Here is a 26,973-nt window from a genome sequence, read left to right as displayed (position 1 = left end):
AACTCAAACTTGAAAGTATCTTGAGACTTAGAAGAAGTATTCTTGATATCTTGAATAAGAAGATCAGAGGACATACTCAATTGAATTTGCTTGAAAAAAGTTGAATCAATAGTTAATATTGATTTTATTGTTTAAAAAATAAAATTGTGCAAGCTTCAAAATGACCATTATTTATTGATTAAAGCTATATTTCCATCTTTTGATACAAGATAAGAATGTCCAAAAAGTGCATTTGATGGACCTTGTTGTTTTTTAGGTTGATATGTGATCTTAAAAGCAAATCTTGATAATAATGTGCTCCAATAAATCTAGAAATAATTTAATATCCATACTAATATGAAATAATCAAGGTTCTAATGATTTTTATATACAATAATTAAACTAGAAGTGCATTTTAGATAATGATGCTATTCTTGAAAAAAATCCACAATTACAAAAAAAAATTATTGTAGAATTTGTAATTTTTCTCTACTACTAAAATGTTTTTGAAATTAAAAGCTATTAGATGGAATTTATGATCTACTCACATTTGTGAAAACACCATACATAAGGCAAAGTTTGATTTATTTATTTTCATAAAAAAATGCTTTAAAAAAAGTCGATATAATATAGGATTGGTACAAAAATATATTCTTTCTTCAAAGCATTAAATAATGCTTTAGTTTCTTTATTCTCTTCAAGTTTATCTTTACAAGTCAAACATATAAATGAGGCTATAACTTGAAAAAAATTCTTGATAAAGATTTAGTAATAATTGATAAAGCATAAAAAATATTACACATTTTTTTATTGTCTTTGAAATCTTCTAATCTATGATAGTATAGACCTTCTTTAGATCCATCATTAATCCTTTGTTAGAAATGATGTATTCTAAGAAGTCAACTTGAGTAGTATAGAATATATATTTTTTCATCCTAGCATATAATCTTGTATCTATAAGTTTTTGTAATATAAAATGAACATGAAGTTCATATTCTTTTGTATTCTTAGAGTAGATTAATTTTTTTTTAAAATTACACACAATAAAATCATCAAAAAATTCACAAAAAACTTCATTCATGAGATGTTGAAAAAAAATTGGTGCATTTGTGAGACCAAAAGGCATGACATTATATTTGAAATTTCTATACTTAGTTTGAAAAGTAATCTTTTATTCATCTCTTTCTTTGATGCAAAACAAATTCTATATTCTTTATAGATCTATTTTTTTATAGATTTTTTCTTGATTGAGTTGGTTAAGAAGTCTTAAAATAAAAAGTAGGAGATACTTATTCTTGATAGTGATCTTGTTAAGTCCTTAATAGTCTAAACACATTTGTAGAGATCTATTTTTTTTATTATTATTATTATTTTTTTATATAAATAAGATAGAAGCTCTTCTTGGAGATTTTGAATGGTATATAAAGCTTTTAGCCAAATTCTTATTAATATACACTTTTAGTGCAACTAACTCATTTTGCAATAAGCTTTAGATTGGTCCAAATAGTGGTTGAGCTCTTTCTTACATATCAATTAAATAATCATAGGATTGATGCTTTAGAAGAATATTTGTATTTTTCTTTTAAAAAATGTCTTAAAAATCTTTATATTAGTTAGGAATACCACTTAACATCTTTCTACTATCAAAAATAGGTGTGGTATATATAACAAAAGATGATCCTTTGTTATACATTTTTAACCATGATAATCTTAAAATAATCAAATTGAAGAAAGATCTTATATCATTAAATATTATTATAATATTATAATCTTTAATTTCTACATCTAAAAGAATAATTTTATAGGTAGCATCTTCAAAAGACAACAAACAACCATCTATGACTTCTATATATATAGATTTAGTTTTCTTAATTAATAATATCTCTTATTTTTTTACAAAGTCTTTATCTATAAAATAAATTAATGTCCTTGAATCTATTGAAATAAGACTTTATGATTTTTAGATCCTAAACACACATCTATTGTGAATTAAGACAAGAGATTTAAAGAGAGAATAGGACCTTTATTAGATATTGTACATTATTCTAGCCACACAATTTCTATTGTAGTTGAAAAAACTTATTTTCTAATATATTATTTTCTTTGGTAATTATACTCTTAATTTTGTAATTGCATTGCTATATTGGATAATATTAAGCAGTATGTTTAATTTCTCTATAATATAAGTACAAACCTTCTTGACAATATCAAATCTTTTTTTAATCAATGAGAATTTTAAAACATATTGTATCAATTTTCATTGATTTTACTCTTGTTGAATAAGTTTTTAAAAGCTTAAAAATTTTTGTTCTCAAAAAGGCAAGCCTCCTCAGGAGAACACAAGGTCTTTAATTACAAGTGGATTATAAGAAACACAATGTTATTTAAATAAATTCAAATATATAATAGTAATTCAAAGATTGAGTATAAATTTTAGATAATTTCTTTTATGTGCCAAGATTCATCCAACTTCTAATTTTAATCTCAAATCCAAACTTCTTTTTATTAAAATATCTATAAATTATTTATTATAAATCTAATTTAGCCAAAGTTTAGTTCATTGAGCTTCACTAAAGCTACAAAATTTAAATTATTAAAGTAAATAGATAAAATTTAGAAAAAAATAAAAACCAAATTAAGAAAAAAAAATTAGCTACTTGTTGCAATAGCTACTTTGATAACCTCCATCAACAAATTAGTTTAGATTTTTCTTGTCACAACTTTTTTTTCACATGCTAAGATTTATTGAAAAGCTAACAACAAGATCTAGTTTTTTTTATAATCTTAAAAAAAAGATGAAAATATAAGAAGTGGTATAAAAAATCCTAGACTAGTCTTGAATCTTGCCACCTAAAAATGCCAAGAACCCTCTATTCACAAATTTGTATGAATTTCCTTTGTCAAAGTTGTTTATTTTGTATATTAAAGCTTATTAGAAATCTAAAAATAAAATCTACTTTCTTTCAAAATCTTAGGATAAAAAAAATTAAATTAAATAAATAGTATAGAAAATTCTAAATTAGTCTTGAATTTCCGTGCTTCAAAAATTCTAGGGATCTCCCTCCCATATGTTCTACCAAAAAATAAAAAATGATTCTACTTGATTCCAAAATCTCTATTCTAATCTTTTTTCAATACCCACCTTGAACTATTATAAAACTGAGTGTGTATCCTAAAAGATAATACCTTCAAAGCTTGAACAATCTATTTAAGACAACAATCTCATATTTTAAATTCTATTCAAATTTGTATATATATTAATATTATATTCTTCTCTTCTTTTAACTAAAATTAATGATCTTTTAAATATCTTTAATATACTTAAATTAAGTGCATGAAGATATTTCCATTACTTAATTTTTTTTTTCAACCAAATCTTTATTCTTAATACCATTCAAATAGTCAATTATCGCATGCAATGGCTTAAATAAAAAATTATTATAAAAAATCTCCTTTTGATATTGTTAAAAGTAAATCTTTGACATCGTCCTTCAATCCATATCAAAATTAATTAATAAAGACTTTGTCATTCTAATCTATGTTACAAGCAAGGTTTTGAAATTAAATAGTATATATGGTAGCTAATTATGATCTTTGTTGTAAAGATAAGAACTTGGTCTTTGCTACTCTTTTTCAATCACTTTCTTCAAATATGACTATAAGTAATTCTAAGAATGAATTTAAATTATAAAAAAATTATGAATCATTTTCCATCAAAGATACAAATCGAGACAGAGTACTTCTAGAAAGAAGTGTGCTTGTAAATCCAACTTGTGTAAATCCATCAAGGTATTGGAAAGGATGCAATTTAAAATAGAACTTAATTTATTGCAAAAATCCTTGAAATTTTGATCTTGTTCCATCAATCTTCTTAGGCATACTAATCCTTACCTCCCTATTGTTTGTAGAAGCAAGTTTTTTTTAATTAGGTTATGAAGGTGATCTACTTGCTTCCTCTTATTGTACAACTTCTTGGCATAGACTCCGGACTTCTTCTACAAGTATAAGAATATTACTTTTGTGATTGGCATTGATGATGTATTATCATATTACGTGAAGTCTTGCTCAAAAATTCACCAGATACTTGGCTGTAAAAAATAAAATAGAAATTATAATAATAAATCTTAATTCTAATAGAATATTAAATAAATTCTAATTAAATCTTAACAATACTAAGGAAAATTTAATGAGATTCAAAAAAAATTACAAAATTACAAAAGAAATAATAAGAAAATCTAAAGAATTTTTTTTTAAAAAAAAATCTACAATAAATCTTAAAATAATCCTTAAAATAATCCTATAAAAATATTAAAATAATCAAAAATATATCTTAAATAAATCTCAATCAAGTCCTAATTTAATTCCAATTAAAATTCTAATAGACTTCAATCAAACTTGAGGCCAAATTTCATATCCTAAAAAAATTTTAAATCTTAAGAAAATCCTAAATCCTAATCAAATCTTAAATCCTAAATCCTAAATTCTAAATCCTAAGCCAAATCCTAAATCCTAAGCAAAACATAAATCCTAAATCTTTAAAAAATTCTAAACCAAATCCTAAATCCTAATCCAATCCTAATCCTAAACCAAACCTAAACCAAAACCTAATCAATTCAACTTAATTCTAGTATAGATTAGAACTTCAATATTTATCAATTAAATTATTAATCTTACTTAAAATTTTACATACTTTTCAAAAACTAAATTGGAAAAAATTACACAAAATTTGAAGATAATTGCACTTACCAAATAGAAGAAAAATCCTAAAAATTGCTTAGGTTTTGGCTGGCTTCACACTCCAATCTAAATGTTGAATTTTTAGTCCCAATATTTTTTTTTTAAACCATTCAATTATTCTCAAATTTCACATATATGTAGAAAATCAAGTCTTCTATCTTCTTACATTAATTTCATTCTAATCCAATTAATAGATTGTAGAAGATCTTATAAATACTAACTATCCTTCAAAGTCCAATTTTTGAGACCTCAATCTACTTGAAATTCAATAATCTTCAATTAAATTTTTTAATCAAGTTCAAACTTATAGCATTCATTTCAAATAACTATTTTCATAAGTCCTCAAAATTTGAACTATAGATCTACTAACAAACTTAAAAAATTCTCCAAAACATAATATCCTTTTTATTTTACAAATTCTAGAGTCATCCAAAATAATTGTGACTTTGCAAAGCTCTTACAAAGTCATTATATACTCAAATCACTCAAAATAAATGCTAAAAAAACCTTAACAAGTCTTCTATCAAATCTTGCTCTTTGATTTGCAAAAAAATCCCAGAACTGCCGTTAGTGCCAAATTTTATACTTTAGAGTTTGATTTTGATCCAAGTTAATAACTAGTCCTTTCTGGATATCAAATTTTGTCCTTTTCAATTAATTTTTCCTAAAATCAATTCCTAACTTCTTCTTATATATGCTCATATCATTTTTTTTTTAATCTGTCTTATTTTGTCTTATTTATGGCCTTACAAAGTAAGTAGAAGCATACTTTGCAAAAAGGTATCATTTACACCTTTAGTTTTTTTTTTTTTTTGGACTATTGTCTATTTTCTAAGTTAATTTGCTATAATATTTAAAATAAGATCTTTTATAATATCACATTTTTTACCTATTATTCGTCTTATATCATGACAATATAAAATATCTATCCTAAGAATATTGACAAGTTCATGAAGATCTGTAATAGTTGCAAATCTATTCTCACTTCCGTCTTATATAGCATCTATGATTTTTTCTTTCATTTCAAATAACTTAGTAAATCTATAAGTCAAATTAGAAGAAAGTAATTTACAACCTTTAATGCCAAATAAAAATTTCTATAAATAAAGATGATTTGCTCTCTTTAAAGAAAATCATAATAAAAAAAACAAAACTATTAGTTTAAAGGTGGATAATGTGCAACCTTCAAAACACAAGAATAGAAGTAATGTAATCTTTTTACTTCTAAAACAAAATAAGAATAATAAGTTAGCACTCTTATCAAACTATCAAGGATATGAATCTCAAAGGAAGAAAATCTAATATACTCTTATGTCACTTAAAAAGACTAGAAAATCACTCAAAGATAGCAATATATTGAACTAGAATGGCTATTGCCAAAGATAAGATGATTAGAAAGTTTTAAAACAAAACTAAATCATATTTATTTACTTCTATCTAATCATATAGGTAATTATTGGAATATATATATATATGAAGGTATAAGTGAATATATATATATATATATATATATATATATAGGTATAATGAAGGTATAAGTGAATAAAGTATAAGTGAATATATATATGAAGGTATATATATATATATATATATATATTTATTTATTTATTGCAAGAAACAACCTCAATTCTATATTGGTAAGAAGATTTAATTACTTTGTTGTAGTATTAAGACTATTAGCTTGTATAAAAAATTGGATTATTATAAACTTGAATCATTTCTTATTTGTAAACAAATCAATCTAGTTCTTTATTAATTATACCTATCAAAGTCTATAAAATATATTTTTTATTTCATATTTTTTTTATTCATACAAGATAGTGGATATATTGGCAAGAAAAAAACTACTACTTTCTTTTATAGAAGTGGGCAATAATCAAAAATTTGAGATAGAAGAGGTCTTTGACTCAAGGTGCCACCAAAATAAGTTAAAATATCCTATATATTAGTACAAATATAATAACTTGTCTCTAAAAGATAAAATAATATTATGAAAAAATATTTTAAAATTAATAATTAAGAATATAAAAAAAAATAGATAAAAATAAAAATAAGTAAATTTAATAATAACTTATAAATAAGCTTCTTTGATAATATCTTGTAGAAGTTGGCCATATAGTACATATGTGAAAAACTTGTCTTTCAAGTTAGACACATATTTTACAAGTTGGACATGTATTGGATGACTTATAGAACTTTGCTATATAGTTCTTTAGTTAGATAGTATACACAAAAGTAAAGATAAGGCCTTCCTCACTTTTATCAATATCTTTCTTGTATTTTCGTCTTTACTTAGGAATATTTGGTCTCTTTGTATTTGACAATAGTCATTCTAACTTCTATCTTATATCTATCTTTGATTTGTCTACTTTTTTTATTTTTAGTATTATAAGAGTATATTATTTTTTAAAATTTTATTTTAATTTATATCCTTGACAAGGGGCTTATATTTTTATATTATGAAAAGGACCAATAAATCAAAAAAAAGATAAACAACTTATTATTTCAAAATCTTCAATAAAATCTAAATATTTAGCTTTAAGTGATAGATTATAGAAAGTTGTTTGGTTGTACAAACTTCTTTAAAATAATAAATCAAAAAGCATATAAGAATTTTGTTTTCTTATAAAGATATAAAGATAATCAATATATTTTCATATACTATTAAGAAGAATATAAAAAATACTATATCAATTAAGACTTAATTCAATTTGTATAAAATTTTAATTTTTTGTTTTAAGACAAAACATATAAAAATTTACGGCTATTTTATCTATAGAGTATTTAGAAGAGAAATCAAGTTAAATTATATTAAGATTAAATTATAACCAACAAATGTTCTTATTAAACTATTATAAGAATGAAATTTAAAATTTATAGATAAGATTTGGGACTTCAACCTAAGATTTAACAAATTCAAAGAATATATTTCAAAGACTCATCAAACTGAATATAAGAAATATATATATATATATATATATATATATATATATAATAAAGTTATATCTTTCTTTGGCACAATCAACAAAAAAGAAGACTAGAATAAAAATTAAATTGCAAAAAGGAATTGTATTATAGAAATCATTCATACGTTCTTGAGTTGAAGAAAGAAAAAAATATATATATCTTTTAAAAATAAATATATATATATATATATATATATAGAAAGAGAGAGAGAAAGAGAGAGAGAGAGATCTTAAAATAAAATAAAATATAAGAATTTATAGATTATAATATTTATATAAAAATAAACATACAAAGATTAATTGAATAAAAGATTGACTTTTTGCTGACTTTAAATAATAGAAATCAATTGTCATTAACCAAAGATACAACAATTTATATAAATATAAATAAATTAAAAGATTCAAATAGAAGGTCTAACATGAAAAAAAAATTTAAGATAAGAAGCAAGTATCATCCAAAGATGAATCTTTTGACCTTATCATGTAGATCTATTGATATAAATACTCATAGATATATAATAAAAAAAATCTTTAGAATAGAACACATTGAGAATAGAAGAACAAATCAATACCATTTTAATTGGTACACCTTTAAGTTGGAATTTTTAAAAATAATATCAACTGATTTAAGCAACTTTTTTCCTATCAATTTGAACATTTTTTTTATGGCCTTTTCAAAGGAAAAATTGTACATAAGATAAAATATAAAAGATTGGAAGTTTTTTATACCTTTATATTGAACATAAAATAAAGAGCCTTGTAGTTGCATAAATAAGAAGAAATACCACAATTTTCTAAATCAATTAAAATTATTAAAAGACCAAGTTCTTCTTGTCTATCCATCTATTGTGATTTTAAAATATTATGGTACTTATTCAAATCTAGAGTACTATTAGAAGATTATTTTATAGCGAAGAATCGCCTTCAGATAGATAGAATAAGAGAATTAATTATGTTAGATAGATTTTTTTTCAATAGCCTCATTTAATTTAGAAAATTAAATTCTTATCAAAATTGGTATAATATGGTTATTTTGTACTATATTTCGGTAAGATTTTGCATTAAATTCTAATACAATTAATCTTGATTTTTTGCACACAAGATGAATTCTAGATTCTTAAATAATTCTACAATTTAGAACCAATTTTTTTATAATTTGGACTTATTCTTTTAACAATAGATATCAATTTAAAAGAGTAAAGATGTTTGTATATTTTTACATAGAATTTTGCAAAAAAAAAATAAGTCTTAAAATACATCAAGTTGTAGAATCAAAAAAATATGTAGGTAATATAATCTTTGTGTTATAAAATTACCACTAAAACTACTAATTACATCAAACTCTTAAAAAAGTCTATGTGTACCTTATTATATAAGTAGAATGAAGCTTTAAGGATTAAAGAGTGAAATCTTATATTAAGTAAAAAACTCATGATGGTATTCTTAGATCTTATATTAAGTAAAAAACTTATGGTGATATTCTTTGATTTTATTTATTTAGATTTATGGTAAAGAATTCTTTATAAAGAACCATACAAAATTTACTTGACTCAAAGTAGCATAGAATACATATTGCATATTAAAAAAGAAGAGAGATTTAGGAATTATTAGTTTATAAAAAAAACTATAGTATCCTTATTCTTAAAATAGGTACTTAAAGTCTTCCATAATGACAAATCAAATATCCAAAACTAAATAAGAGATTGGATGCTAAGAACTACTTCTAGTCCCTTATGAAAATAGTAACAAGCTTGTGAATGGATTTTGATCCCTTTTTCATAAATAAGCCCATGGATCCATTAATTGGATATTATTAAGTAAAGCATGGCCTAATATAGCTACATTTTTCAATCTTAACAAATCCAATCTTTTTTATAATGTGCAAAATAGACTTTTGTAGTAGGATAGTTCTAGACCACTTATAAGCTCTATCATTTAATCTCAAAGAGTTGTAGCTTTACATTCAAAACAAATGAAAAGGTTCTATAATATCTTCTACTTTAAAGAATAAAGATTTTTACCAAAAAAGAAGCAAATAGGAAATTTGACTTAGAACCACAAGACCATTGTTTTTAAATAACATTCTCTTAGTTTTTTTTTAGCTTAAAAAATACTTAATAGATAAGAGAGTCAATCTTCTTACAAACAAAGATTAGATTGTCTTATATAAAAAAATAAGAGATTTCTCCTTTTTAGTATTTTTTAAACTTCAAGACCTATATAAAAATCAATGGCTTTTACTCTCTAGGGCCTTTAAAATAGAAATTCATCAAATAGAAGTATAATTAAGGATATTGCATGAAAACTTAGAATTATTCAATTAATGGCTAAGCCATAAAAAATCAGTAAAACTTATTCAAGTACAAAATGGTAGACTTTATCAAAATAATGAAAGTGTTTACAAGAATAAAAAAATACAATTAGATTATTTTATGACTCTACATCAAAACTATTGTTTGACCCTAAGGCCTTTTTTTAGGATCCAAGCTCCAATTAAATGACTTATACAACTCAATAGATAGAAATCCCTTGCAAAATCCACAACCAGCTTAGAACTTAGCTACTTCTAAACACCAATTACAACTACCTACCAACTTCTATTTTGACTTCAAAAAATGTTTAGATTAAAACTTGGATATAAAAGAGAAACCATGATGTTTTGGCTAATATAGCACAAAGAGATGGCACTTAATTCTTAGAGAACTAAAAGGGAAATGAAAATCTTCATTTATTGTTTCTTTTTCTTTTTCTAAAACCAAATAAAGAAATAATAAATAAATAAATCAACATTGGCTTTGTAAATAGATTCAAATTCAAAGAATTTGAGAGTAGGCCACATTACTAACATACAAAATGGTAGAATAGATTATGGATGATAAACAAATTCTAGACACTAGAATAAGAATAAAAATTCATTTTAGCAATAGAATTTTGAGTAGTAGCCTAACCATCCACTCTTAAGATAGTTCATAATAAGATGAGTGATAAATCAAAATACGTAATAGTTGCACTTTTAGGTTTACCTTGACAAAAGGTATCAAAGCTTATGTAGTCATGTTCTCCACATGTAACCTTCATCTATCAATGCAACAGGTTTACCCCAATTGTTTCAAAAATAAATAAATAAATGTGTTTATTTATTCATTTATTCATTCATTCATTCCATCACTAAGATGCCAAATTGAGATATTAAGTCACGGATAAGAGCAGATCAAAGTTTTCTATGCACTTCTGTGATCAAGCAGCACATCAAATGCATAATGCAGCGCTCTTCACTTACTCCCGTCAGCAAAATTGATGTAAACTCTACGCTGTAATTTTTTATTCCAATGCAATAAATTAACTTGAGAACTGCACACCAACCGTTCATCAGCAACAAATCTGAAACAAACTGAATTGAAAAAATAGAGACCAAGCTCTGCCACCTAAATCTTGCACTAGGATGGCATCATGAGGGTACCAAAGTTGCCATTGATTAACGGTTCATAGGACTTCAGTTGCGGTTCTCTAACCTTTCAACCCAAGCTGCAGCATGTATTTCTTCCTTCACCACATCCAGCACTAAGCTGACGAGGTGTTACTGCACTGCGAAGTCTGCGCCAATGGGCAAATGGTCACTTGGATGACTGTAATTAGGAAGACCGCCTTCAAGGTCAGGAGAGTCCCGGGTTGGAAGAGCCAGTAAATTGATAAACCGCAAAGAATCAGTAGGTCGAAAGAATATGTAATCCAGGGTGCCAGTGAATCCAGGAGTCACATTTGTGTTGGGATGCGCACCGAGAGCTTCTTCGTAGAGACTCAATAAAGGGAGCGGGGCCCTTTCTGGCAACTGTTCCTCCCCGCGGTTACTTTCACTGCTACCCAAACTGAGATTAGTGAGTTTTTCTTCCAAAATGCTGTCAGTCTTCCCTTCTAATGTAGAGCTTTGTTTTGAACCTGAGGTGATATATCGATACACCTGTCAGAGTGTAGAGTGCCCATGTCAAAAGAAGGGCCAGGGGAATCTCCAAACGCAAGACGATGTCAAACTGAAGACTTCAGAAAATACAGTTTATCTTGGTAAAACAAGATAAGTGCAGAAGCAAAATGGCACAGCTCAAGAAAGCCCAGCATAATAGACAAATTGTACAGCAAAGTTCAGGTCCTGACAAGACACAGAACTAGGAAGAGTCTCAGTGTTTTGATGTATGACTGCCAGATTTTGGACAACAGTCTCACCTGGTCGCCTGGTGTTGAATTGTAGTCCCCGCATACAAGCAGCAGAGGGTTGCTATCTAGCTTAGAACATAGGCCCTGTTGGAATTTCACGATTTGCAAAAGTAGGTACCTTGCTTGAGCCAATTTCACATCGGCCCATTCTGGATCCCTGGTGTGCAACAGAAAGCCAACCGGGGACAGCATTAAAATCTCAGCTGCGTGATAAACTTAATCCTAATTGAGAACTGCTGTAAATAGACTGACAGCTGAACTGCGTACCAGTAAAGATGAGTATTTCCAAGAATCATAAATTTATTTGGTGCCCCCAGCATGCGAAAGGCAGCCAATATAGCCACACAATCTCGCTTGAGGCGAACACGTGGGTCGTTAGGATCTCCTCGAACCTCTGGACCAGCTGAAAACCCACGTGTTCTGGATTCAATTAGGTTTGAATACATGCAGTATCATAGTAGCACCAGGTATCCAGCACACGACTAATAGATAGCTAAAGTCAGTATTCATTAAAACAAGCCAGCTTGATAGTAGGAATTTTTCTTTTTTGTTTTAAAATTTAAAAAACATATTACATAAAAAATAAAAGGCACTAAAAGCTAAGTACAAGAGATTGCAAGAGTTGGCGAGACTATCAGTTAAGACAAGTTATGTGTCACCTTTGACAGGTGAGGATGATCGAGATCGACTCTTTGACTGCTCTGGTTTAAAATTATTAACAGGAACAGAATCACTTCCAGTTTGGGAATCGTCTTCTGAGGGTACCTCGGGTGTATCCTCCGTGGGAGGAGGAACAAGATCATTAAAATCAACTACTTGCTCCTCCACAAGTTCCATTCTGATTAATACCCATAATCACGTTTATCACTTAATTGTCCAAAACCTTGAAGTGAAATGGATAGAAAAGATCTCCTGATCACCAGACAAAGTCTCGAGAAGTTGATATGAAACACACACACAAACACACACAATCACACACATGCACTAGAAAAGATGACTCCGGGTGACCAATCTAAACATAAGATAATAACACTTGTATACAAATGACATAACTCACCATACACTTACCTGCTGCGTTTAAAGAATATTCCACAACCATCACGTTTCCTACCACTGCGCTGAATGTAAACACTGCTGTAGCCTTCCCTAGTCAATCGGCTTTTGTAATAGCTTTCATATTCGTCCAATTCCTATAAAAGAAATATTTATAAATTAGAAGAATGAACGAAAAATATACCAGATGAAGAAGAAGGTTAAATATGATATCATCAGACGCTTCAAGAACTCTTCAAGCTTAGTGGAAACAGGTAACCAGTAACTGAAGTTCGAAACAAATGCAATTGAACTTTAGACTTAGACTGTTAACTATGATCCTTAAAATCACTATAATAAAATATTCTCAAATGAGGAAATCAGACGGAAACCTGCAAACACAGCACGTCCGCATCAAATGATAAAAGCCGTTCCAAAACAGCCTTGGACCGGTTTTTCCATCTGCAAGACCAGGAAACACTTAAGACTTCAATGATGACCTTGTGAGAAAATCAAATAATAGAAAATTTTCATTCAAGTAAGTCAAGTGCTGAACATAAAAAGCAATCCTGCTAATTTCAAAGAATGGTTCAAGTGCAGAGCTGGTTTTCCAGTATACGAATAACTTGAATTGAACTCCATAACCAGTACTTTTTGACAACTGAAGCTGTGTGAGTGTATCTATTTCTACATTCCTAGAGAGAAATACGCATACAGCCCAAACAGCTACTTTGACATTCTTGTCACATGATACAAGTGCTCGAATTAAGTATAGTTGAAACACAGGAGTCTCACAGTTTGAGCTTCAGAATTACGAACACAAAAGCATACAACATAAGTAACTTATCTACGACCTTGAAGTACACAATACATCAACCTTATCAAAGTAATAGAGCAAATAGACACCCACCTTAAGCATGGGGATGGAGAATGTGGAAAAGAAATGCCCTTGACGTATGACTGCGCAAGTATGTTGTAGGAAACTATGCGAACTAATGCTGTCACACAAATACGTTCATCACACTAAGAAAATTTGCACGTTAAAGATTTATCCCAAGATTTCGACAGGGAACCCTAAAAACTATTCTTACAATCGCCAATGTGACATTGACCAAATTTTGATAGTATTAATGCTAGAGATGTAATGAAAGATGAAAAGAGCAGGAATTAAGCCAAAAACACATACTAATAGAAACAGGGATCGCATGTGCTTACGAGCGGAAGATGACACTTCAGTATGCTCTGGAGATTGAATTGGGACGAAAGTGGGTGACCATTTTGGAATAGGGGTGGTCATTGTACCATAAGTCTTCTGCACCTGTCAAGTAAAAGGAATTTAAAATTCAAAAATGATAGTACATGTACAAGGACTAGACAAACATTGCCATCGAACAAATACTATATGGGATCATCACCTCCAAGCGCGCTAAGCAGCTCAGCATTTCTCTTCTGTACAGGCTGCGCACCTCACAATCCCAATTCAACTCAAAAACTAATCCTCAAAAACCCAAAGAGTCCATGATTCATGTCTAATACAACGATTCACTGAGAAACACAACCCAGTTAACAATACAATGCAGTAGCAAAATGCAGCTCAAACCACCACAAATCAACCCACATCACCAAAAACAGAAATAAAAACAAACAAGCAAAAAAAAAAAAAAAATCAATCCCAACCAAGGGCTCCAAACTTGCGAACTAATCCCCTAGCTCCAAAGAAACGAAAAGCAACAGCGCACCCCACAGAACACCGGAGAACCTCATCATCACCAGGGCTGATCAAAACCCTGAACCCACAAACACAATGCAGGAAACATCAACACACACAAACGGCAGTATCAATCGGAGGAGGGGGGAGGTACAAGTCTTACAAGTCGGCTGAAGGGTGTGCGAATTGTGCACATAAGGCGGCGCTGAAGCATGAGCTTAGCACTGTAGCCTCAGCAGGAAGTGCTCTCACAAATTAGGATAACGGCGAGCTTCCTGAATCAAACTTTCGAGAAAGCAAACACTCCGAGACGGAGGGATGGACCAACGCATCGACACTCGCAATGGTTTCGCAGGGCTAGGTTCACCGCAAGGATTGCCTCCTGGTTCTCAGCGTGGTTCCTCGTTTAGTTGTGGCTCCCTTAGCAACCGCGCTGCGAACCAGGCAAAACGGGCTCCGAATGTCCGAATGTCGATACCCCAGCCCACATCCTCCCACTCTGTGCTCAGTGCTCCAGGTTAAATTGTTTTTATAATTCATATATGAACCTGTAACTCTAGTGTCCATTCTTTGATTGTATTACCGTGTTAGGATGTTAAAAGGTATTCACATGTAACGGGTTCATTTAGTCATGTTTGCATTCAGCCTTATATTCATATATTAATTTATACACAATAAAATAGTTTCATGTTGTTTAGAAATTAAAACATTATGTTCTCTTAAAAATAAGAAAAATGTAAATAAATATTATAAGAGAAATTTTTTTTAAAAAAATTCCACCTTAAAATAATTGATTTTATTGTTAAATCTATTTCTATTTGTTTTAAAAGTGAGTGGATCACCTCACTTCTTTTGTTGTCTTTTAAAGTTTACAGACTACTTACATTCAAATTAATATTTTTATTTTTTTACATTGTTTTTTTCCTAAAAAATATTGAGATATCCATCTTTGTAGAAATTCTTATTAGAGTTTGTAAATTACCTTCTTTGAATTTGAATTATGCATTTATTAAAGTTTTTTGTTATAGATATGGAAGGAAAAATTATGGATGCTACACTTGTCAAAAGTGATAATAAATTTGTAACTATTGCAAATCTTCACAAACTTATCAATACTCTTAGGATTGAAATTTCACCTATTACTAACATCAACCATAGAAGTATTATTTCCACACCTATGGAAGGAATAAACATTGAAATTTAATCTCTATGCAAAGAAGTTGTATAGTTGAGAGAAGCAAGTAGATCAATCTCACAATTCAATCCAAGAAGTCTCACTGTTATAATTATGAATGAGACAAAGATTAATATGTAAAAGAAGTTTTATGGAACAAGATCAAAATTTTGAGGATTTTTACAACAAATTAAGCTTTATCTAAGATTATAATCTTTCCAATATCTTAATAGATTTACACAAGTGGAATTTATAAGTGCATTTTCATCTAGAAGTACTCTTTTTTGGTTTACACTATTGATGGAAAAAAATTCAGAGCTTGAATATAATCTAAATTCATTCTTAAAAATATTTATAAGTGCATTTGGAGAAAATGATCAAGAAATGGTAGCAAATACTAAATTCCTATCATTACAATAAGAATCTCGTTTAGTTACTATATATGCTAGTAAATTTTAAAACCTTGCTTGTAATGTGGATTGAAATGATAAAGCTTGTGTTAATCAATTTTGATATGAGTTAAAAGATAATATCAAAATTTTATTATTGACAAAAAAAAATTCATTAAAATAATTTATTGCTCAAGCTATTGTATGCAACAATCAACCTTTTGAAAGATGCTATAAACAAAGATTTGAGTGGAGAAGAACATTTGAAGCTATGACAATAATTCTTGAGTTGTTAGAAACTTATTAATCAAGGTCAAAACCTATGTAAATTAATATCATATATTTAAAATCTTTCACTGAGTAAGAAAAGACTTGAAGCAATAAAAAAAAATTGTACTTATATTGTGGAAAATTTAAGTACACTGCTCAATATTATCTAATAAAACAACTACCATTGATATACATATTTAATCAAATAATCACTTAAATAATATGAGTAAATAGAAGTAAATAAAATTTGTTAGTATTTTATAGAAAAGCTTTTTAGAAGCTTTATAAATATGGATTTTCTTTTACAAATGTCTATAAGTGATTGATAGGTTAAAAACTTGGGCAACAAATTAGTCATATGTTGTACATGTTGTCCACTTATAATACAAATTGGATATATGGCACATATATAAGAAACTTATCTTACAAATTAGACATATATCTTATAAGTTGAACACATGTTGGTGTCATGGACATATGCATGTAAGCTAGTAATTACATGTATAAATAGATAGAAGTAAATAAAAGTAGATAAAAGTAAATTAATTCTATAATATTTATTATGGAAGCTTTCTAGAAGCTTTATAGATGCTACTTTGACTTTATAGGTGTCTTTAATTGACTTTTTGGATTAAAAACGTGGTCAACAAGTTGGCCTTGTGCCACACATGTTGGTAGCTTAAAGACCAAGCCAATTATGTGGCCCACACATAGAAAAATTTGCCTTGTAAGTCAAGGCATGTGTCCTATAAAGTCAACATATATTGAAGGTCCTATAGAACATCGCCACATAGCTCCTAGTTAGATAGTATATATAGAGATAAGAGTGAAGCCTTCTTCACTCTTGTCAATTCCTTTCTTGCTTCTAGTGTAGTTTCAAGGATCTCTAGTTTTCTTGGCTTTTGGCAATAGCCATTCCAATTTCTTTTTTAATATACATATCAAGTCATTTCTATTTTGTTATCTTTTTTTGAGAGAAGTCTCACTTATTTATTTACTTTTATCATATTCTTGTCTTTGACAGATTGACAAGAGTACACTTATGATATCAAAGCTTTGTCTAATCTTGATTAAGAATGGATTACCTCTTTCTCTTGATAAGACATAAGCATATTAGAAGTTGTGGATTACCCTCTTCTAAACTAATATTATCCTTAGTATTTTCTTTGTTCTCAAGTCCTCTCTTCTATTTGTCTTGAGTGATATTAGACATCTTTTTTTTTTCTAAGTATTATCATGGCAGAACTTGTTGAAATAAAGAATACAATGGCACAAATGCAAGAGCAATTGAGGGAGTTAATGCTTGCGATGCATTAATTCAATTTACCACCACAAGGAACAACAAGATTGGCAGAAAGTGAAGATATAGAAATGATTGAAGATGCTTCAACATCTGTACCAAATCATGTCCTTTTTCCTATGGTAGAATGTTCTTCTACTGTTAGAGAACCAAGAATTGTCCTACCCGAGAAGTTTGATGACACTAAATCAAAGTTTAGAGGATTTATCAATCAAGTACAACTTGTGATTGAACTTCAACCTCAAAGCTATCCAACTCTAGGATTGCAAGTTAGATTCATTGGTACGCTTCTTTCAGATTTAGCATTATCATGGTTTTCATCTTTTTTTGAATGATGAGATCCAATATTAGATAATCTAGAGCCTTTTTTGGCAAAATTTTGATCTATGTATGGAGAACATGATACAATTTGTGTTGCAACCAATAAGATCTGTATTTTGCGATAAGATAATCGATTAGAAACGTTGTATGCTTCACAATTTTGATAACTTGCAACTGACATCAAGTAGGATGATGCTGCACTTATTAACCAAATTTTCTATGGATTACAATATGAGGTAAAAAAATTAATGCTCAACTTACCTAATCCTCAAACATTGAGTCAAGCAATTGACTTTGTTGTGAAGTACGACAATCGTCTTTAGTATTGACTCTAATATATATTAGGTATTAAGAAGCTTCTCAAGAAATTTCTATATTGCTTAGAGATGAAGCAACTCTAAGAAGCTTCTTAAGAAGTTTCCATGTTGTTTTTAAAGAAACTTCTTAAGAAGTTTCTATAGAAGCTTTAATTTTCTTTGAACTTTTTAAAATCTATTAGAATATTTTGACAGCTTTTAAAAATCTTTTAGAATATTTTAAGAATAATTTGAGAATATTCTATTAAAATATTCTAAAAATATTTTAATACATCATATCAAAATATTTCATGAATTTTATAGAACCTTCTAAAATTTAATAGAATATTCTAAAAATATTTTTAAAATCTTCTTGTTAAATGTTTGTAACATCACATCTTTCTTTAGCTTTGAGTTCTACAAAGAGTATTTATTTCATATTTGCAATAAAATCATCAAAGCTTGAGCATTATTTTCAAGATTTTCTTATTTGAATTGAGTATAGTATAAATGTTTTTTCCTTTGAAAAGGTTTAGCTTCATTTCAAGGATGATCTTGCAAAGGTTGTGAGAGTTGGAAAGATTGATTTAGAAGTAGTAATAAGAAAAGCTCCAACTTTGATTCTACTTTGAAATTTATAATTTGAAGACTCTTTAAATACTCTCTAATTTGACATATTAGTTTATAAACTACATACATTAAATTCTAAGGTTGTAATGAACAATACATGCTTTCTTCTTTATATATAATATCCTAGAAATAGCTTCATAAAAAAGTTAACTTAAAATAGTTTTAGATTTTTAAAATTAGCATCAATGAAATTTATGTACATTTGGCAAAGCATTGACTAGATGTCATAGACATATACATGTAAACCAATAATTATCTATATCATTAAATAGAAGTAAGTAAAAGTAAATAAACATAGGTTATTCCATAATATCAACTACATACCTTCTTAAAAGCTTTATAGATGCTGTTTTGATCTTGTAGGTATTTATAATTGACTTTTTAGGTTAGAAATGTAGTCAACAAGTTAACCATGTGCCATACATGTTGGTAGCTTGAAAAATAAGCTAACTATGTGGCATACACATAAAAAAACTTGCCTTATAAGCTAAGGTATGTGTCTTGCAAAGCCAACACATATTAGAGGTCCTATAGAATATTGCCATGTAACTCCTAGTTAGATAGTATATGTAGAGGCAAGAGTGAAGCCTTCTTCACCCTTTTCTTGCTTATAGTCTAGATTTAAGAGTTTCTAGTTTTCTTGTCTTTTGGCAGAAGCCATTCTAGTTTTTTTTTTAATATACATACTTCTTTATTTTTATTTTTTTATAATTTTTTATTTACTTTCATTAAGTTCTATGAGCTATAAATCCTCTCTACTTTACTTTAAGAAGAAAAATAACTTCACAACAAGTTCAAAAGGTAATAGAGAATAATTGTGAAATTATTTTAATAGTTGATTAGTTAATCAATCAATTTATAATTATCTAGATATTGCCTTCCAAGTAATGGTTACCATTTAATTTAGAACAAGTGATAAGAAATAAAATAAGAAAAAAAAAAAAAAAAAAAAGTACTAGCAAATGGAAGTAGTTGGATGAAAAAATGGATAGAATAAGTATTTGAATGAAAATAGGTACTATTGGATGAAAATAGTGCTGCTAGACGAAAACAGTGTTGCTGGAAGAAAATAGGCACAGTTGGACGAAAACAACACGATTGGATAAAAACAGGCGCAGTTGGATGGAAATAGCGTTTCTAGATAAAAACAACACTGTTGGATGGAAATTGTATGATTGGATGAAAACAGGTGCAGTTGGATGACAACAGCGCAAGGGTTGAGCAGCAGCAACAGCCATCACCAGGGCAGAGCAACTGCAGCAACTAAAAAAATTTTCCAACTTCAAACCCTCATAACTTTTTCATTTCAATTCCAAATTTGATGATTCTTTCACCTAACCTTACTAATTTTCTCTCCCCTACACAATGGAAATGTCTAAATAAGAAAATAGTACTACTAACAGTGAGCTTCAAGAAAACCAGCAAGGATATGGAACAAACAACTTATAACATAAGTTTATAACAAATAAAAATACTACAACTCTTTGGTGCCTCAATGGGCCACCCTTACCTAGGGCTCAAATCAAAGGTGAGAGAGAGAGAACAAGGCTTTGAGAGGGCCTTATATACCCAAGCCCTCAAACCATTTATCGGCAATTATCATTGCCAATAACTTATAAGTAAAAACTAATTTAAGAGCCTTCTTACTAGCTAATCCATGTAAGTAGCACAACTTGCCATTAAAAAATCAACTTACATCTCCATAATCTCCAACCAATGTCTTTTATGGAAAAGATCAATGGTTGGCATCTATTAGCTATAAGGTGATGAAAAATCACTATAGATTTCAATCAATGCATAGGTTTTTAATCCCTAATAACTTAATTAATCAAAATATTTGCAAAATAATTTACTAACTTAGATATATTAACCTTTGAAAGAGATTCTCTAGAAAATGACTTAATTTGTTGTTGTGGAAGTAATGGTTGAAGAGTAGAATAGCTTCTTCCCTCACCATCACTTGTGGCTTCAAAAATAGAGTAATTCTTCATCTTTTCACTTTACCATTACTTGTGGCTTTAAGAGTGGAATAACTTTCTATCATTTTCTACCTTATTCCAACTACAACTAACTTCATTTTTCCTAACAACCTCTAATTTTTCACAATTAACAAATAAATAACACTATATCTTATCAAAATACCAAAAATTAAGTAAATAAAATTTTGGTGCATTATTTTGAGCTCACAAGTTCTTATCCTTGACAAATTGACAAATATAGACTTATAATATTAAAGTCTTATCTTTTCTTGATTAAAAGTGGATTATTTTTTTTCTTGATAAGACATAAGCGTATTAGAAGTTGTAGATTATCTTCTTTTAAATTGATATTGTTCTTAGTATCTTCTTTGATATTCAATCTTTTTTTCTATAAGACTTGAGTAAAATTAGATATATATATATTTTTTTAAATATTATCATGGCAGAGCTTATTGAAATGAAGAGTATAATAGCACAAATACAAGAGTAATTGAGAGAATTAATGCTTGCAATGTATCAATTTAGTTTACCACCACAAGGAGTAATAAGAATAGTAGGAAGTAAAGATATAGATATGATTAGAACTGCTTCAATATTTACATCCAATCATGTCTCTTTTTCTATAATAGAACATCTTTCCAATATTAGAGAATCAAGAGTTTCCTTGTCTAAGAAGCTTGATGCCATAAGATTCAAGTTTTGAGGATTTATCAATCAAGTACAACTTAAGATTGAACTTCAACTTCAAAGTTATTTAGCATTATTATAGTTTTCATCTTTTGAAGTAATATAATTATAAAATGAAGAATACTAATATCAAAAAAGATAATATATTAGAAAATAAATTTGTGTAGCTACAACAGAGACCATGTCGCTAGAATCTTATACAATATTTAATGAAGGTCCTATTTTTTCTTCAAAATCCTTTCCTTGTTTTATATTAAATATTATTTTAGAACCTAAATATTACAAAGCCTCTGTCTTGTTAGATTCAAGAGCCTTAGCATGTTTCTTAGATGAAGAATTTGCTAAAAGACTTAGCATATCTTTAGTGAGGAAAATTAAAATTGTTCATGGAGAAGTCATAGATGGTTGTTTGTTATCTTTTGGAGATGTTATTCATAAAATCCTTCCTATAGAAGTAATAATCAATGGTCATGATAGCTTTGTGGTATTTAATATCATTAGATCTCTCTCTAATCTAATTATTTTAGGCTTACTATGGTTGAAAAAATACAACTCTTGAGTAGATTGGATTTCTTGTACTCTTGACTTTTTTTAAAGTATAATTAAGAGTGTAATTAATCAACTAAAAAATCATAAGTCTAGTATAATTAAACCTATGATTGTAGATGTAAGAGCTTTCTTATATGGTGTAAAAGAAAGATCACCTTATGTCATTTATGCCACACCTATTTCTAATAGTACAAAGACTTTAAGTAGCATTCCAATCTAATATCAAAAATTTTAAGATAAATTTGAGAAAAAAATGCAGATACTCTTTTAAAACATTGTTCCTTTGACAGTTCAATTAGCCTTCAAGAAGGAGCACAATTGCTATTTGGACCAATTTATAATTTATTACAAAATGAGTTAGCTAAATTTAAAGAGTATATTGAAGAGAATTTAGCCAAGAACTTCATATGCTATTTCAAATCTCCAATAGGAGCCTCAATTCTATTTATAAAGAAAAAAGATAGATTATTAAGGATGTATGTTGATTATGAAGGATTTTACAAGATCACCATCAAGAACAAGTAACCACAACCTTTAATATCTAGACTTCTTGATTAGTTGAATCAAGCTAAGATTTATATAAAAATATATCTATGAAGAGCATATAATCTGGTACGTATCAAAGAAAGGGATGAATTGAAGACTACATTTCAAACCAAGTATAAATATTTTCAATATAATGTCATATTTTTTAGACTTACAAATGCACCAAAACTTTTCAATATCTTATAAATGATGTTTTTTGAGAATTTTTGGGCGATTTTTTTGTCTATTATGTGGTGCCTAGGAAAATCATTTATTTTAAATTTTGTAGAAATAGATTAGGAAAGATCTGAAGAAGAAGCTGTTAAGTAAGAAGATAGGAGATAAACAGTGAATTAGGAATATAGTGTTAGAAGACTGAAGAGAAGGTCAAAATCCCGAAGATGGTTATCTTGAAGATCTTCGGAAATTTACATTTGGAAGATGACCTTCAAACAGACCTTCGACCTTCGAGATTAGCTATCTTCTAGATTTTACACTTAGTAGGATAGAGTTAGAGTTTATTGGAGAAAACCTTTTTGTACATTTTCCGAAGGCGAAGGACCTCCAACCCATTTCCTAAAGGAAGATGAGCTAGTCCGAAGACCAGAAGTTAGGAATTATTGGCAAGCTCTTCAAGCGAAGGATTGCAGATTCATAGCGACAGGAATCGTAGACTTAGAAGATGTGGATTTCGTGCAGTCACCGAAAGGAAAACGTAAGAGCGGAGCTGTAACCACGACACGCAAGAAACGAAGGCAGCAACCCGAAGATGTGCCCTCGGATCAGACAATTCGGATGGACGGGCAGGACCAACCTGAAGATGAGGTCGTTTCTCACCCGCATGTGCAGGAAACTGAAGGTGAGAAGAGCGGAGGTGCCTTTCGAAGGGCCTTCGGAAGAGCCACAAAGAGCAGGACGTTCGGAAGCAATTTCGGAAGCAACCCCACAGGGAGATCGAAGATTTGAAGGCCTTCAACCAGCGAGCTGAAGGAACTCTGGAACGGGCTAGGAAGATCGATGAAGAACGGAAGGCGACAGTAGTAGCGGCACAGAAGGCTCTTGAGAATCTTTTAAGAGTCTCAGTTGACACATTTTCTACTAAGACAGAAGGTACTGGACCTTCATGTACTTAGTAAAACAGACCTTTGACCTTCGACCTTCGAGATTAGTGTATCCACAGTTATAACAGATTTTAGTTAGTTAGTTAGAGGTAGGTAGTTAGACCTTTCCGAACTGGAGTAGTATAAATAGAGAGGGATCTAAGGAAATTAGGATCCTTTGTTCCGGTGGCTGTAGCTATTGAAGGTTGAATTAAGATTCCCTCGTCGATACTCTGAGACTCAAGTAGCTTGGTGCTCATCTCTTTTGGTAGTTGAAGCTCTGTGGGAGTAAGTCCCTGTACATAGTGAAGATCCTTGTCTTGGAGGCAAGAATAGTTGTGTGGCATCCATAGTAGCATTGAAGGTAGCACACTTCGAGGAAGGTGTTATTTCCTTGCAGTAGACTGCCAAATCGAGAGGACCTGCCTTCAGATTGAGTTTCTGAGCTCGGAATAAAGTGATCATCCATCTCAAGAGACTTTGTTTCATTCCAGATAAGAGAGGATTTGAGTAGAAAAACTAGAAGATTGTGTATCTGAAGACTTGTTTAGAACTGGCCTTCAACTCGTTGGGTTATGTCTATCACCCAGGAGTCTAAACTAAGAGTGAAGTGACTGAATGAAGAAGATGTGGCATATTTGCAAGCTATTTGAGATCTTTGACCATTTTCCTCGTGGGATCGACCTGTATTCACCATATACCTACAATCTTGTGGTTTTGTGAGTCATTACATACAGTTACATTTTTGGCGCCGCTGTTGGGGAACTGTGTGCCAAAGAATTCAGACGAGTTGCAACTTCCTCTGATCGGAATCTCACCACTATGAATGAGGTCAGAGGACGAAGAAGAACAACATGTGGATGAACGTGCCGAACGCAGAAGACGAAGGGACGAGATTCGAAGGAAGCAAGAGCTAGAATTGAAGCAGAAGGAGAGTAATTGGATTCCTCCAGGACAGTCAAGAAGAGCTCGAAGCCGATATCCTCCTTCTCCTTCTAGTATCGCTCTGTTCCCATAAAGAGAGAGATTAGCTGTAAACTTATACAGAGAAGAAGGTGACGAACCGTCGAAAAGCGAGAACGTTGAAGATACGCCTTTAAGTCCATGTTCATCGGATTCAAGAAGATCCCCATCTTCCCTGAGGACAAGGAGACATACGACTTCAACAATCTCCTCGTGGACAAAGAAGTCAAGGTAGAATACCAAGACCAAAGGTACGGAAGGTGCTGGACCTTCTGAATCCATGGAACCATGGACTTCCCTTGTTCCAGAGATAACTGAGAAACAAGTCGAAGATGTCTTCAAAAACATTGATCCAAGAACCATCATCGATCAACTAGAACCAGTGGTACTCAAACAGAACCTTAGACTTGATCAACAAGAAGAGGACATCATCCGAGGATCAACACTCGAAGAAGAAGCAGAAGACAACCCACAAGAAGAAGGTCAACAAGAAGAAGAGCCAGAAGAAGAAGAAAGGGAAGAGCAGACCAATCCAGTACTTTCGAATTTATTCCCTTCATCTTTCCTAACAGCTCTTCCACCTTCGACAAAAGGGAAGCAACCACCCAGTGTGGCGACCCCAGTTTCAATACCGGCGCCACCACCTCCACCTCCACCTCATCCACCGGCGTTAGCTCGTCATAACCCAAAGACTTCAATGGCGTCCAACCCAATCACCAAGCAGACATACATAAAATTCCGAGGAGGGTCCGATGAAGAAGATGACGATTACCAAGATGCAGATAACTTCATTAAGAAATTTGAATCTATCTCGTTTGCTAATAAGGAGCATGCAGAAGATGATCGAAAACGAATCTTCCCTGATCTTCTTCGAGATCATGTGAGGAATTGGTGGACACACGTCAGTAAAGATGTAACAAACGTCAACACCTGGGATAAAATTAAAGACGCTTTTTTAAAGCGATTTAGGGAGGTGGGCTATGAGCGAAACGTATGGACCCGTCTTAGTCACATAAGACGAAGAAAAAAAGAGAAACTTCGGAATTACAAAGAACGATTTCAAGTACTCATTGATAGAGCTGGAGGACTTCGATCTAGGACCAATACGGGTCAAATTTCTGAAGCCCAAGCCACAGATCACTTCATAAGCGGGTTGGAAGACCCGATTCGATTGTTCTGCAGAGAAATACAAAATACCCCTCCTACTTTGGACAATGCCATCAGTAGTGCCAAGATATATGAAACGGCACATTACAAGAAGGAATCGTGCGGAAGGGAGAAGAAGCGTTCGAAGAAGAAGAAGAGAAGGTCAAGCTCTTCTTCAAGCTCGTCGACATCTTTAGACTCATCGAGCTCTTCCTCGTCATCTTTCGAAGAAGACACTAGAAAGGCCTCACACAAGATGAAAGAAAAGAGAAAGAAAGATAGGAAGAAAGAAGAAACGACACCCAGACCTAGCACTCCAAAGAAAGAAGATCCTATGGATACTCTTCGGAAGGAAATGGCTGAGTTGAAGATACAGGTGGTTGGTACTCAACCCCCTAGACCAAAACCTTCCTATCAGCGGCCTAACGTTTGGTGTACCATTTGTCAGAAACCAGGTCATACAGCGAGTGAATGTTATTCCAATCGACCTTCGTATCCTGTATAACAAATGGAGTGGGTCCCTGCATGGGATTACTACGAAGGCTACCAGTAAGAAGACTAGGTGTACGCAGCGAAAGAAGTTCCTACACACACACCAATACCACCGGTCATGATTCCGAGGTATGTGCCAAGAGAATACGCACAAAACTTGCTACCCAGAACGATGGTACCACACAACTCACCCCCAGGTGCGTGCTTGAACTGTGGAAAATATGGACACTGGGCAAGGAGCTGCCCAGAACCTCGAAGACAGCTCGATTATGTACCATTGTGTGGGAACTGTGGGAAACCGGGACATACAGTGGTAAACTGTGATCAACATCCAGCACAGCAGAAACCTGCAGTACGTTTTAGTACTGCACCTCCAGTCACAATTCCGAAGGTGGATACTCCAGTAAATTTGGTCTCATGGGACCATACTAAACCTTCGGAAGATCTGGAAATGGAATGGCCTGAGGAATTTAGAGATGATCTTCCGATAGAGGTCTTGAAGGTAGAGACATGAAATACTA

General features: G+C 30.6%; 1 protein-coding gene across 8 annotated transcripts; it reads right to left on the bottom strand.

The window, feature by feature from the left end:
* Positions 1-10,976: 10,976 nt before the first annotated feature.
* Positions 10,977-14,962, bottom strand: LOC112274669 (carbon catabolite repressor protein 4 homolog 4). 8 transcript variants are annotated; one of them, XR_016500023.1, is made up of 12 exons: positions 14,795-14,936; positions 14,339-14,381; positions 14,139-14,241; positions 13,834-13,921; positions 13,316-13,385; positions 12,960-13,081; positions 12,551-12,729; positions 12,159-12,294; positions 11,901-12,048; positions 11,460-11,640; positions 11,195-11,276; positions 10,977-11,033 (listed from the first exon to the last, which is right to left on the bottom strand). XR_016500023.1 is itself a non-coding variant. In XM_090246188.1 (11 exons), exons 2-11 carry the CDS (start codon positions 14,363-14,365, stop codon positions 11,260-11,262), a joined length of 1,071 nt encoding a protein of 356 aa, XP_090102314.1. In that variant the 5' UTR covers positions 14,366-14,381; positions 14,795-14,936; the 3' UTR covers positions 10,977-11,259. The 8 variants fall into 8 exon arrangements, 4 of the variants coding, with proteins under 4 accessions (XP_090102314.1, XP_024360101.1, XP_024360100.1 ...); XR_002967483.3 differs by lacking the exon at positions 14,339-14,381 and having other exon boundaries at positions 14,795-14,962; XR_016500022.1 differs by having other exon boundaries at positions 11,195-11,640.
* Between the last annotated feature and the right edge of the window lie 12,011 nt (positions 14,963-26,973).

Source organism: Physcomitrium patens, chromosome 22 (assembly GCF_059467195.1).
Source record: "Physcomitrium patens ecotype Gransden chromosome 22, ASM5946719v1, whole genome shotgun sequence".
NCBI lineage: Eukaryota > Viridiplantae > Streptophyta > Bryopsida > Funariales > Funariaceae > Physcomitrium > Physcomitrium patens.
This window is presented reverse-complemented; position numbering and strand designations above follow the sequence as displayed.

Coding starts and splice junctions, on each gene's coding strand:
- LOC112274669 (XM_024504331.3), bottom strand. CDS start 14,845: ATGCTTCAGCGCCGCCTTATGTGCACAATTCGCACACCCTTCAGCCGA. Junction 14,242..14,794: donor GCACACCCTTCAGCCGACTT/GTAAGACTTGTA, acceptor TTTACTTGACAG/GTGCAGAAGACTTATGGTAC. Junction 12,295..12,550: donor ATCATCCTCACCTGTCAAAG/GTGACACATAAC, acceptor GTGGGTTTTCAG/CTGGTCCAGAGGTTCGAGGA.